Source organism: Ostrea edulis, chromosome 2 (genome assembly GCF_947568905.1).
Source record: "Ostrea edulis chromosome 2, xbOstEdul1.1, whole genome shotgun sequence".
Classification (NCBI taxonomy): Eukaryota; Metazoa; Mollusca; class Bivalvia; order Ostreida; family Ostreidae; genus Ostrea; species Ostrea edulis.
Window position 1 is genome coordinate 104,612,112 of NC_079165.1, and position 15,232 is coordinate 104,627,343.

At 36.6% G+C, this 15,232-nt stretch overlaps 1 protein-coding gene across 2 annotated transcripts in view; it reads right to left on the minus strand.

Annotated features, from left to right (window-relative positions):
* LOC125667296 (uncharacterized) overlaps positions 1 to 15,232 on the minus strand; it is a 93,451-nt gene that overhangs the window by 72,839 nt on the left and 5,380 nt on the right. For both annotated transcript variants that reach the window (XM_048900725.2, XM_048900724.2), the window contains exons 3-4: positions 14,840 to 15,176; positions 8,321 to 8,382 (exon numbers count right to left, since the gene is read on the minus strand). In XM_048900725.2, the coding sequence (XP_048756682.2) occupies positions 8,321 to 8,382; positions 14,840 to 15,176 (399 nt within the window). The remainder of the gene's footprint in view (positions 1 to 8,320; positions 8,383 to 14,839; positions 15,177 to 15,232) is intronic.

Genomic DNA, 15,232 nt, shown 5'->3' on the forward strand with positions numbered 1-15,232 from the left:
ATATTATTATTTTACGAATCGAACCATCCGCCATTTTGTACGAGGGACTTCTGGGATTGGCGTCAAAAAAAATTCTTGTTAGAGGTTGAGATTTAGCTCGGATTATTTCCCGCGCTCTAGTCATTAGAGCTCGCAGTACGAGCCAGCGCGGAGCGCTGGCTCGCTGCGCTCGCTATAATATATACAATGTATATGAAGAGGGAGACTTGTAATCAATATAAAATAGAAATAAAAATTATCATTTGATAAGATTTACACATGACACTTGACAGCGGTATAGCCGACAAAATATGACATTTTCCCGCGATACAACGTCGTGACGTACTTTTTTTTATTGTGACGTCATATAGTGTGCCTGTGCTAAACTGGTTCCTCGCTGATTGATGCTACCCGTACAATCGTAACTACTCGGCTATTTCCGTAACCGCAAATGAACCTCGCATGTGGATCGACGCCATCAGAGTTGGTTGTTACGTATACATAAACGTAACTTTGACGTCACAGTCGTACGTTACACTGTGAAACGTGAACTTTCAAATGCATCTAAGATATTATGCACATCTAAGGTATTGTACCACTATCAATTTCCATTTACATGTTATGTAATATGTTTTACGGCGTGACCGTGTTTGAGGGAGAAGCAAAAAAGTTTTGGCATTAGTATCTATATCCAAAACAGGACAAAAGCAACCCGAAGTTAGCACGCAGACGGAGCGGTATCAAAGCATCCTAAGTTTGGACATTTGATCCGCCTATATATTGAACGCGGGAAATATAACGCAATTGATGTAAACAGTACATTGTGACGTCATATTCAGCTTCATTATTTAGCAAATTTACAAGCATAGCGTTTGAACCACAACAAAAAACATGGCGTTAATCGTGGAGTGATTATATATGATTAAGAAAATAAGATTTACATGCTTTTACGGATTTTATGTAACATCTCAGAACGACGTGAACTAGGGTAGACGAGATTCAAAATGGAGGAATACATGTCCACGCGCTAATATTCGAATCGACGCCATTGGTACCAAACTTTTCAAGTTCCATAGGTATGGTTTAATTTTTCATTATTTTCCTATATTTCCCTTTTAAACATGTATATACGTGTTACCTATAGGGAGAGCTCCGCTCTCACGGCCCTCCGGGCCGTGAGAGGGCTTCGTCCTCTATTAGAGTGAATAAGACGTTAATGATACCAAAACTGAATCTGTGGTGAAAATATAAATAACATAATATGTTTTACGGCGTGACCGTGTTTGAGGGCGAAGCAAAAAAGTTTTGACATTAGTATCTATATCCAAAACAGGACAAAAACAACCCGAAGTTAGCACGCGGACGAGGCTGTATCAAAGCATCCTAATTTTTGGACATTTGATCCACCTCTATATTGAACGCGGGAAATATAACGCAATTGATGTAAACAGTACATTGTGACGTCATATTCAGCGTCGTTATTTAGCAAATTTACAAACAAAGCGTTTGAACCACAACAAAAAACATGGCGTTAATCGTGGAGTGATTATATATGATTAAGAAAATAAGATTTACATGCTTTTACGGATTTTATGTGTAACATCTCAGAACGACGTGAACTAGGGTAGACGAGATTCAAAATGGAGGAATACATGTCCACGTGCTAATATTCGAATCGACGCCATTGGTACCAAACTTTTCAAGTTCCATAGGTATGGTTTAATTTTTCATTATTTCCCTACATTTTCCTTTTAAACATGTATATACGTGTTACCTATAGGGAGAGCTCCGCTCTCACGGCCCTCCGGGCCGTGAGAGGGCTTCGCCCTCTGTTATTCAGGGATTCGGTTCTGGCCTTTTAACTCTCATCCACGGGCGCGCTTCCGGCGAAGAAAAGCATCGATTTGATGCAATTCTTGCGCCGATCCACGTCCGGGTCTTCTTACCGGTTACGGAAAAAGACGAGCGCGTGATCTGATTGGCTACCTGTAGAGATGCGAGATCAACAGGGAACCAGTTTATGCCTGTGCAGCATTGTGATTTTTCTGCATTAACTACGCTGAGTCCGGTTCTAAATCTATAATAAATTCGCAATCATCACGTGATCATCGTCCCGCATATCCTTAAAGGGAAAGGTAACCCCAATTTTTTTTTTACATAATAAATGATAAGATTAATTACATGATAAATATTTGTCATATTATTCTGTTGATACATGGCCTAGATAAGCCTCAGTACTAATTTTAAAACGTTAAAAATTGAAATTCCCGCCATCTATGGAAGCTGCCATGAAGCGGAACTCTTTTGTATTCAAGACCACAAAAATCAATAATTTTGACGTCACACCGTCTATTCCAGTTTTGATGAGATTCTAAGATCATCAAAGATGTGCATGTGGTAGATTTTAAGAATACATTGTATATAGGTGGATGCCTTCTTGTCAAGCAGTTTTGCGAAAGGGAGATGTGAAAAAAGTTTTCCCCCGAAATTCCTGACCCAACAAGGTTATTTGAAAAGAAAATACTATGTAAACTGTGGATCCATCATTTGCGTAATGACAAGTTGCGGTTTGAGACATGTACATGTATGAAGAAACGAGTACCATCTGCGACTGAATGTCTTCTTTTCTTAAATTCCTCTTGCGAAAGAACGGGCTCAAATCTATACGACTCCAAACTTAACTGTTCGTGACTTCTCATGTTTACAGCGCTGCTGCAAACTTCCGCCAGAGTTCGTTTGCTTACAAATCAAACTCTTCCAGTTACGCATTATGGGATAGCGATTTCTTAGGCCGCGTTTATTGTGTGACGTCATTGAGGAATGACGAAAAACATAACGTCAAACGTAAACAACTTTCAAAACAAGAACGTAAACATCAAGTTCATTACTTTACACAATAATTTGAACAGAGTCTCCCTATTTTCTAATGATCTTTTGATCATTTTATGTTTAAAATAAAATCCATACTTTTATATTGATGCTCTTAATGTCAATATCTTTAAACTTTTAACTACGAACTACTTCTTTAGTGTTATTTGCCTGCGTGATAATCGCGGACTCACAATATACAAATCTGTATATTGTACTGCTTGTCACATAGGAGAGGTCTATTCGTAAGTGACGTAATGAGGCCTCGACGGGGAGTTTGAGCGCTGTTGATGAAATAAACCGGAACCGACGGTGTGATGTAATAAATTAAACTTCAATGGCCGCTCTCTTAGCGGCGGGTAATTTGAAATATAAGATAGATTAATATTGATTTAACTGTTAAGCATGGATTTTTGTTGTTAAAGACTGTCATTTACGATATCAGTAAGTAATACTTTATTCATAAAGGCAACAATCTGGTTAGGGTTGCCTTTCCCTTTAATTAATTGTACTAATACAAGTGTTCTTATCATTATATGGGAATTAACATCACATGACGATGTTTTACTTACTGCCCTGGCATTCATTAGAAAATTCCAAAAATTTAAATCTTTCCAATTTCATTGCTCCTCAGAACACAACGGATTGTAGTACTTTGTACTAACTTCATTAAAACACATTTTCTACCCACTATCTTTCGTAGAAAGGAGGCATGAACCTTTAATTCAATAATTTTTCTTCTCCTAGGGATAGTTTGTCTCACTTTTAGTTGATGTTTTGACCCAGTTCTAATGAAAAAAGTATGGTATGAAAGTAGACACCATTAGATAGACAAGTGCTTGTTTCACACAGGTCCGTTGTTTTAATCTATAATTACGAACTCGCAATTTGAAATTATACAATAAGCAATTTGAAATCAACAAGCATTCCGAGAGATTGTAAAAGCAATTTATTCCCTACCTCTAATTCACTGTATGCAAACCATGTGCATTTAGACGACAATTTTAATACCAGGAAAATATCATAATTTTTATCTCCTATAAATAGATGCGATGAATCAGACAAACTCGTTCAGTGGTCAAAGTTAAGCGGAAAAAAATAATTAAAAACAACGTTTCGTATTTGAATAATTTAATGCAAGAGACAAAGATGCTAACCTTTGTTTATCAAAATGTACATAAACTCGGAAAAATACAAGTCAACCAAGCCGCGCAATGATTTACTTAGCAACAGCGACACGAAGCGTCTAGCTGTGAAGCCGAAGGTCGCCATCTTTAATCTTAGTTCTACGGAGCCTAGCCATTTATCAAAATATTGTATCATGATAGAAAATATGTGTAGACTATCCATGTAATGCGTATTTCGCTGCCCTTTAGAGATAGAGATCGACTTTGAAGTCGCTCATCTCCGACAGATTGAGAAAATGCGGGGAAATTGCATTGTTTAGGCCTACCCAAAATAAATCTTCAAATATCAGAAAATGCAATAATTTACGGCTTTCAACTTTGTGAAAACTTCTACTAGATGAAAACTTACCCTTGTATGCAATGTTGTAGATAATAGTAAATCTGACACAAGAAAATATGTAAGCAAGTAACAAATAGCAATCCACATGTCAATGTGTCTGACGTCATGTGATAAAATGTGAATTTTTGTTTGCTTTGTCGAAAGACGGATCAAGGAATGAAACAACACACACACACACACACACACACACACACACACACACACACACACACACACACACACACACACACCCTCCTTTTCCCCAGTGAGAAATGTATTTCAAAATGAACAGGGTAATGCTTACTTGGCAAATCATTAATTCGAATATAATATCTTTGTTTTAATCTATTATTCGACCCAAACTTCCGCCAGTGTTCGTTTGTGACGTAATGAGGCCCCGACGGGGAGTTTGTTATTCGACCATACACACAGAGAAAGATGTTTTACTAAGGTGATTTGCGTACAAGTAGGCCTAGATGCTAATATTGACAACGAGAAAACAACATGTGTATCACACCGAAGTATCTTATTGTGCACGTTGACTTTCTATTCCACAGAAGGCTGAAAACAGTGCTGCGATGTAAATTTAGAGAGAGAGAAAGAGAAAATAGTTCCGACATCTGGTTGTCAAGGGGGTTTGTCCACATACCAAACCAGGTTATACAAAAATAACTTGCGTTCCTCAATTGGAATTTGACCAATCAGAGACAAGGATACAATAAGAATTAAATTATTTGAAAATATGTTTTGAAATTTCCTTGGTCGAGATTTCTTAATTACTTGATAGACACATAAAGGGGTCTATATTAACAGTTTTAAAAGCGATAATATTTTCTTCAATATCAAAATCATAACAACTCTTTCTGCAGCAAAAATATTTTAAATACAATGTTTTGTATTTGAATAGTTCCATTTCTTACATTTTTTACAAACATCTTTTTCTCCAAAATGGAGTAAAGTGAATACAATCTACCGTATGGAATGTACATCATAACATCATAGAAAATTTCTAAGTCCCTTACTGGTATTCTTTAAAAGAAATACATATTTATGAACATAAAACATTTATGGATACTGTATTCATAATTACCGCCACTGTCTATAAATACCACCTATTATTTTTGGTACTTGCGCGTGCGCAACTTGGTAGCGTCACTCGCCATATTTTATTCGATGTTTGGAAGATTTTAGTATTATCTTGATGTTTTCACAGATGCTTGATTCCTGATTCTTTGTCTATGTCCCAAAATTTGTTTACTTGGTGTATATTTTTGTAGGGTGGTGGATGGGGCATATCAAAGCTGAAGGTAACTACAGCATTGATAGGTGGCGGAAGATACCCCATCTTTGACACTTTTTGTATATACAATTTACCAAATTATCTGCTCTTATAACTTGGAGTGTTTTTCTAGTCAAAATATTGTAGTTATGGTTTTTTATATTGTAGTTCTTAGGATTGTGGCGTTTTTGTAATGTTTTATTGGTCATAATTCCTTAGCATAAATCGCAGTGTTGTGTTTTTAGTTTGTTATATTTTTAATTGTAAGTGTTTTATAATATGATTTTTTGGCATAATACTTTGTTATTTATTAGTTGATAAATTACAATTCTAATTCCTTAAACCGTGTGATGTGTTTAATTGTGTCAAACAGAGCACCACCCTATTAGTTATCCATAAAGTTATATTTGTATTATTAATTAAAACCTAACTAATGCAAAGATAATTTATATATCTCAACCCATGCATCCGTTTTTGTTTGTATCAAGTGTTCTTAAGAAGTAACTCTTTGTTCTAAACTTTTAACATTTTCCCTTTGATTCAAAGTGATGAATTTCAAAACACTTTAATTAGCATCTTCTGCCAAAAAAGTTTCTTAGTTGAGCTCTCTTGAAGAAAATAAGCACCGCCTTCAAATTTACCTGGCCTGTGAACCCCTGTCAATCAGGAGAAATTAAGCTTCACATTGGATGCTAGAAATTGATGGACACTTAGTTGGGAGTCAAGTCAACTCGTACCCTGACCGACTCGTACCCAGGTCAACTCGTACCCAATAGGTCAACTCGTACCCAATAGGTCAACTCGTACCCAAAAGGTAAAAGTCAACTCGTACCCAAGAATCTGGTTACGAGTTGACTCCTCCTCTTCAATTGATGACAACTCGTACCTAAGCGATATGTCACTTATATGCGCATAGATATATTGCATTATGGGCAGATTCTTGGGTACGAGATGACTTTTGCCTTTTGGGTACGAGTTGACCTATGGGGTACGAGTTGACCTGGGTACGAGTCGGTCAGGGTACGAGTTGACTAGAAATGTATACCTTATCTATCTTGTCTGGCGATCGAGGCGCCCGTGCAATCTTTTGATGCTTACCTTACCGCGTAATCCAACTGGAGAGGGGATTTTCATGTAGAGATAGTCATACAATGATAGTTGTAAATTTTGCATACATTTACATCAATTGTAATAGAATATAGTAGGTTATGCTTAGGAATGGGTACGATTGATAATTATTATGGATTTTTAGAATATAATTTACGCGTAATTTTCTCTCGAAACATAGCGACAAACGTGCATGTAACTGCAATTTTATTAGAATTAGATGTTAGATCCGCTCGCTTATTCGCATACATAAGTATGCGAGTACTCGAGCGGATCTAACATCTAATTTTAATTAAATTGATGTAACTGTCACCTTATCGGAAGAGAAGTTAGCCGTTTTAAGGGATCTTTCTTGCGTATCATGGTTGGGATTGGGATCCAGAGGAAGAACGAATTCTTCGTCTGGACCATTTATCGAAGGAACTGTCGGAAAATCCGAATGTCCTGACTGTTTTTGTAGGCCATGCGTTATGGACGAGTCACACAGCCAACTTTGATAACCAGAGTATTCTGGTGTACCGTCCAGAAAAACTAATTCAAACTGAATAAAACTTTCTGAGCAGTTTTGGAATAATCACGGAGCGTGGGACGATGGTCGGTACATCAGCTGTACATAGCCAGAAAATTTACCGCAGTACGCAGGAACTCCCGTCGGAAACTGCATGTTTGGCAGTCCATCGTCGGATACCGGGAATCTGACGGAGGCAGCCAAATGTATACAAGAAAACTTAGAATAAAGAATACTCTGTCTACGTTTTCAATGGCTAACGTTCTCATTTATATAAGATAAATTTATCGAGCTTTAATTTTTACATGTTTGATTCATTAGTTTTAATTATCAGCGTTTCGATTAACCTGCACAAGAAAAATGACTACCATGAATTTTTCAATCTTATAAAAATGTACAGGTAATGCAGGTAACACAGATAACATCCTGTGTATTTGGGACGATATATACAAGCTAGCAGGGTTTCCTCGGGCACGGGGCTTCACACCTGCCTTAATTTAGCTCCGCCCCACACTGAACTTGCCGGAGGAAAACCGACCGGTTGAAAAACTCAGCCTTTAATTACTTGAAAGACTTACAAAGTTACCTATATTAATACTTTTACGTGAGATGATATTTTACTTTAATATCAATACAATAAAAGAACTCTTTCTGGAGCATGATGTCATTAAATCTAGCATTCTAGAGAATACGTAGGTCGCTTGCCAAAGCATAATTAATTGTGATTCATATCAACTTAACACATAATCTCAATATAAAGGTCCTGTCTTTTTTTAATGTTCTAGGTTGCGAGAAATGGACACTCAAAGAGGTGGATGGACCAAGATATCCATAAATGTCTATATGCCTAAATTCGCAGGCGACACATAAAATGATGTTTGTACTATTCCAAGATTTTCACAATAAATATTATTTTCGGTTATCTTTTTCTCTCACTTTAACCTAATGCTTTTCAAATATTGTCTCAACAAATGCTTCAGGAAAAAAATTTGCATTATAATTTTTGGCATGCGATTTTTCGTATCTCTCGGTTGTGTAACTCTTTGTTTCTACCCAGCATTGTCTGCACCCACCTTTCCTCACCGTGACCACGCCCTTACTTCTTCTGTGGAACGACATACAGACATACTTTGTCCTGCAATGAAAATAAAACTATAAAAAGTTTCCAATCATACCACACTCAGTATCGTGATAGATGTTTTATCTTCCACTCGAATGGCCATTTCCACGGGAGGATGGCGACATTTTCATGGTTTATTGCGGTTTTAGTTTTTTTATGCTTATTCTAGCAACTTTAAGTTAAAACCCCCACATTGTTAGCCGTCTGTCAATCAAACATTTAACAATAGATCTCAGGTGGAGTGACATCTGCAGCTAGAGCTACCCCAGAGAGTTGTTTTGATAACAATAACAGCCAGTACCTACAGACATTCTTTAGATCTTGAGGAAGCCCTGTATTCTAGAGTTTTGATAGCATTGATCTGTCCACAACTACTATTTTCTCCTAATTCAGTTGTTTTCAAAAGGACCCCTGAACAACGCCATTTTAATCAAATTGTAATTTCCCCCCTCTATATACATACATAAATTAAACAATCAGAAATCAAACAATAATTTGCCCATTAATTTGTAAAACTTGTAACATATTGAAATAATTTATATTATCAAATTATGATAGTTCTATATTTATAAAATATTTATAAAAGAAATTATTCATTGAGCCAATGGCTGAGAGTTAAAGAGAGAAACAGGGGGTGGTGTAGACTCTGTGTCATCTAGTCATAGGGATACAACCATTATACAAACACTATGACCACAGAAACACTGCAGACAGCCCTGAGACCCTTCCTGTGTACATCAAAAGTATACACAGCAACCTGATCTCTTGGCCAGGTAAATTCCAGGTAAATAACAATGACCATAGAAGAGCTCCGCCCACATTCAGTGATTCGTGAAGAAACCGTACAGTATTATTTTGGTTTTTTGTTTTTTTTAATGAATATCAACTGCACAGTTACGTGGTTTACATACAGGCAAACTAACTATTAAGCCAGATACTCAGTATATTGTGAGGAAGAAAAAGAAACAATAAGCGCATGGGCCTTAAGGGTCATCTGGGTAGGCACATGTTTTGGTCTGTACAAATCTTTGTGTTACCTGAGTGCTTTTTACACTTCTCCATTATTATACTTTGTACTAGATAATAGATATATTGACATAGCTATCATGCACAACTGTATTTCACAATTCTTCCATAGAAGAGTAAGATTATCACGTCATAGTAAAATGGATCTTCTATTTGAGGTCTAAAAGGGCAAATGAATTTTTGCAGTTTATTGCTTACCATAATCATGCAAAGAGTTTGCCTTATTGAGTCCAGAAGTAAAGATTTTCTAAAATATATGCATATTACATTTCCAACACATGATCAACAAAGTCTCACCCCGGCACCTACACCCAGGTCAGTTAAACGGAGTAATCCGTGGTTAAAATCAGTGTATAAAAAACAGTTTAATAATAGGTATGAAACACGTCAGACAACATTTGACCCAATGCAAGGTTGTATTGGCAAACAAAATCGTTATAATGACCATAATTGAGAAATGCTGACTTCAAACGAGATTATTGAAAAGATGTATCTACTTCTGGACATCAGGAAATCAAAATGTTTGCATAATTATAATGAAAATTGAGCCCGCTACCAAATTGTGAAATCCGTGACCTCAGGGCTCAGGTACCAGGGTGAAGCTAGATTGGTTAAACATATTTTGTAATGAAAATACAATAGAAAACCTTCTTACTTGCTGGACATCAAGCAGAAAAAAACCCTGCAAGATCATAATGAACAATGTTAAATTTATGACTTCAAGATATAGGGCTCACGGCGGGTGTGACCGGTTGATAGGGGATGCTTACTCCTCTTAGGCACCTGATCCCACTTCTGGTATATATCCAGGAGTCCGTATTTGACCAACTCTTTGTATTCCTTATAGGATTTGTGAGATTGATCACTGTTCGTTATCTTCACCTTTTCATATAATGCATTTAATATAAGGCCAACTTATCTCCACCCTAGGGCCTAAACCAAGGGGTCTTGAATTTCAGTTTTAATTGTTAGGGGGTTCAATGCTCATTATAGTAATGTAAACATTTGGCCTTCTTGATGCCCCCCCCCCCCCCCCCCCAAAGATTTTCTGAGATAAAATGTATTTTCAATATATGACCAACTTAGCCCCACCCTGGGACATGAAGCCAGGGATTATGAATATAACAATTTTGGTAAATGGTTCATTGCATATTCTAATCATGCCAATAGTTGAATGCATGATTGTCAGGAGTAGAGAAGAAGACCTTTGAAGATTACATTAATTTTGGCCACGCCCCTCATACCCTAGGGAGCCAGAGTCCATGAAATTTACAATTCTTGGTTCCCCTTTACTCATAGATGTTATATACCAAAATTGGTTGAAATTGATCCAACTGTTCCAGAGAAGAAGTTGAAAATATTCAAAAGTTTACGACCGACGAATATTTTGAGTTAGAAAAGAATATGGTTCAGCTACGTGATATACAGGAACAGTGCTGAACACGGACTAGTGATTAATACCGTAGCTTCATTGATATCTGTCGACAACAGTAATTAGTATTTTCATCAACTTATTTGTCAGTAGCTTGCTCAATTTAAAAACTGATCATACGCAGAACAAGCTATTGCGTATCGAATCAGTTGAGAGATATGAACACCATATGCAGGTGATAATGGAATATTGCTACATAAATATGAGAAGTTGACGATGGAGAAGCTGAAATTATCCCGTTTTATAATTTGATTAATAAGACCCCCCCCCCTACATACTCCTGTTTTAAATTCTGATCTCGTATTGTGGTTCCATCCTACTCCCAGGGACCACAACTTGAACATAATTCCGTAGTACCATGGGGTGCTTGCATATCAATATGACTAATCATAGCCCTTTTGTTCTTCAGCAGAAGATTTTAAAATATTTTTTTCTATATATATATGCTCATGTAAAAAAAAAAATCATCCCCTATTGTGCCCCCACCCTACCCCCCGGGGACCGTGATGTGAACAAACTTGAATCTACACTATATGTCGGATTTATATTTATAAAAATTTCATATTTTCTGGCTCACTGGTTCTTAAGAAGAAAATTTTAAATGACCCCACCCTATTTTCGCCTTTTCTTGGTGCATCCTCCCTTTGAAGGAAGCTCTGATTCCCTTTGCCAAAGTTGATTCCCTTTGCCAAAGAATGGTTATTAACAGGATTCAAATTGGCCCAGTGATTCTGGAGATTTTTATAGTTTTTTTTGTTTTTTTTTTTATATATCACCATGTGAAAACTTGATCCACTAATGTGGCCCAACCCTATCCCAGGGGGCCATGATTTAAACAAACTTGAATTTACCCATGCCAGAAAGCTTTCTTGTAAATTTCAACTTTTCTGGCCCAGTGATTGAAAAAGATGCCAACATATTTTTACTAGTTCTTAATTATCTCCCTTTTGAAAAAGACATGACCCTTCATTTGAACAATTTTGAATCCCCTTTACCCTGGGATTCTTTATGGCAAGTTTGGTTGAAATTGACCCTTTGGTTCTGGAGAAGAAGCGGAAAATGTTAAAGGATTACGGACAGACAGACGGACATCGGGCAAAAAGTTACTTGAAAAGTTCCTTTATGCTTCCAGCTCTGGTGAGCTAAATATACAGTTACTGGAAGTCTTCGTAACATCAGTTGATATACATGTGCGCGATGTCTGCAGTATTCTATATTTTATTACGGTCCGAAAACTTGCAATAAAACCATTGGATATTGAAAAAAAGATGAAATAAAAACACTGATGTTTTAGTGCATGTGCAGTGTGTTTTTCTCCTAAAGATGTACTTTGTACGTCTTACAAACATTACTAGAACAGAAACAATTACCTTGTTGTCGGATTTGTTAATATCTCGAGATACTGTTAAAAAATCAAAACCTCGTCTTTCGAGCTCAGTTTTTATTTTCCAACAAATATCTCGGCCTTGGGAGTTATTCTCCAACAAATTCCCCCTAAGCGGTCATTATTTCATGATTAGAAGTCATTCAAATTCAAACAGTAGGAATGTATGTTTATTGACTCAGCGCAGATCGGGGAATGATGAGGTTATATAGTACATCATGACAAAAAGAGTACCCAGCAGATATAACAGAAATGAACTCAACTGTCATATTCCCAGATCCTCCTTTTATACCCCTGCCAAGAGAACTGCAATGAAATTGATTAGCTAGATGCAGTATTTAATTTCCTGTGCTTACAGAATGTTAAAAGGAAGGACATAGAATTATCTAATTGCAAAAGTAACTTCCCAGTAATTCACTGTAAATTAGAGAGTGGCAGTAATTCGTCCGCTAAAAATTAATTGGAAATGGCGACTATTAGTTAGAGATTCCGACAGAGGCAAAAAGACGAGAGTAGAGGAGTCAACTTCACTAAGATTTCACCAAGAACACACGGTTCATGTACACTCGTATTACGTGCAAAGCGGTCTCGAATATAAATTAGGTTTTTGGATCATCTGGATCAACCCAAAGGAGGGGGATGAGGAAGGATGATTAAATCAAACACAGACAATCTAAGAGACAAGGAACATACTAAATCGTACTCTCTGTGTATCTAAAACTCTTGGTCGACTTTGCTTTACTATAAAGGTCAGTGGTATCAACTGCTCATTTTCTTTTAGTCTTTTGTCTGTACTCAATAATAGGTAAATAAGTAATTTCCAATTCTGGGTCCAGGGAGCGTAAATAGAATTAAAGAGAGAGATTCCTAAATGAAAGTTAACAATGAAAATGATAATGATACACAATCAAACAAATACTGAAATGAACGCTTCCAGCACCAGAGAAAATCACAGGGGCTAGGCCCGTCATGGGCCTGAACTCTTGTGATACCATAAATATAGATAGTTATGGTATCACAGAGTTCAGGTCCAAAACGGGCTTAGCCCCTGTGGAGAAAATATCCAAATATATGGTCAATAATCAAAAATGTACTCAAATGTAAATTGAGGGTGTTGCACCGAAGCGGGAATTTTCCCTAATAGGAGCACTCGTGACGTAAAACTGACCTTCATTCATACTTATACTCATTGCGTATTTACCATTTAAATACATGAAGGATTGCCCAGTACTAGGGACAAGCCTAATACATTTTATGTGTCAATACATTATACATGTAGTCTAAAGATAATTTTTGAAATCGTGAAAATTAAATTGTCTTCTTTTTTCTGAGTATCAGATACATGTACAATATACGGTTACATGTTACGAGTGTATCAAATATTTAATATTCTATACTACTACAGTTCAGAAGCTCTTATACTCGTATGTATTATTTTCTACAACCAACAATTGGCAACTGTACATGACTCTGACCACAAAACAAAATATGGGAAGTTTAATACGCATTAATAAAGTTCAACATTATTCGAAGTACATGCACCTGTAAAAATTTATTCAACATAGCAATTTGCTACTGGAATACATCGACTCAAATTGTTTAACGGTTATTTACCTTGTTTGGCCTTAAAGTTTTTCTTGCAAAGCTGTGCATAGTTCACAACGGACGAAAAAAAAAAAAAAAGCACCATGCCTTTGTCAACAACTTTCATTCATAAAAACATACAAGTTTCTCGTTAGCAACATTGACTATCGTAACACAGGTATTGCATGCGGTATTCGGCGTGTTTGTTGAGAGTCCTATTCACAAACTAAACAGTGTCCAGGTTGGAAGCTTATTTCAAACTCGGCACATGGTAATAAACAGAGATTTGACATGAAATATTAATAAAAGCTAGAAGCGTGTTTCAATTGAGAGAAAAATCTAGATGGAAAACGTAATATGAAAAAAAATGTGTTCGTGAGGGAGTCGAACCCGGTCGTTTTAAAAATAGAAAACACCTTTACATGTAATAGTCGACGACCTTACCCACTGAACCACGCAGTAGACCATGCATTATCAAGGAACATTAACGGACAGGTGAAGTTGAAAATAATACCAGTGAAATCGTTTCGATTTTTTTAAATTTACAAAAAAAAATGCCCCCGTGAAACAAAATTTCAAAGCGACAGTTTTTTTTAGAGGACATCTCGAAGAACATGTTCATGCTAAATTTATTTCGTTTCACGGAGGCAGTTTTTCTGAAATTCGGGGATACCCCTCCATTTTAACGCTAAAAATCATAATAATCGCTTAATGCTTGATTTAAACTCGCAATGTTTTGGCTAATTTGTCAATACACGTCTTTTAAACTTAATTAAAAAAATTATTGAATCAAGACATACGTTCCAATTGGTTTTATCATATATTTGAATAACTTTTTTCTTTTTCGATCTTTCATGCAACACCTTTAGGGAAATTAACATGAGACGTACATTACCTTCAAACTTTACCAATTTCAGTTTCTCTAATTCACATCATATCTTATTCTGAATGTTTGAACTAAATATTCACTCAGCTTACCTTGAGTAATTACTAATTAATTTGTCTTCATTAATCAATATATAAAATGAATTGCTATCAATGTTTACCCAGTCATATGATGCTCCAAGAGTCGGTAGGTGTTCAGGCCTGCGTTGTCCACGGTAAGACAAGTGCGATTGTACATCAACATTTTTTGGCCACATATCTCTGACTGGGAGATCGTGTTGGACATCCGTCTAGACTTTTTTTCACACGTCCTGTGGAACTCCTGTCGAATCTGCCACATGTCGGACCCTGTGACGTATATTTCGCTCGTTTGTTGTATTTTGGGGTTGGTGCTGATCTGGAACCAGTGTGTTCTTGTCTTCCAGGGTTTTAATTGCCCAGACTCTTCGTCCCTCTTACTCCTTAGAAATTCCGGGAATGTACATTCAGAAAGGCATTCTGAAAAAAAAAAACAACAACAGGCAATTCACTAAACTTGGGTTAAAACTCACTGA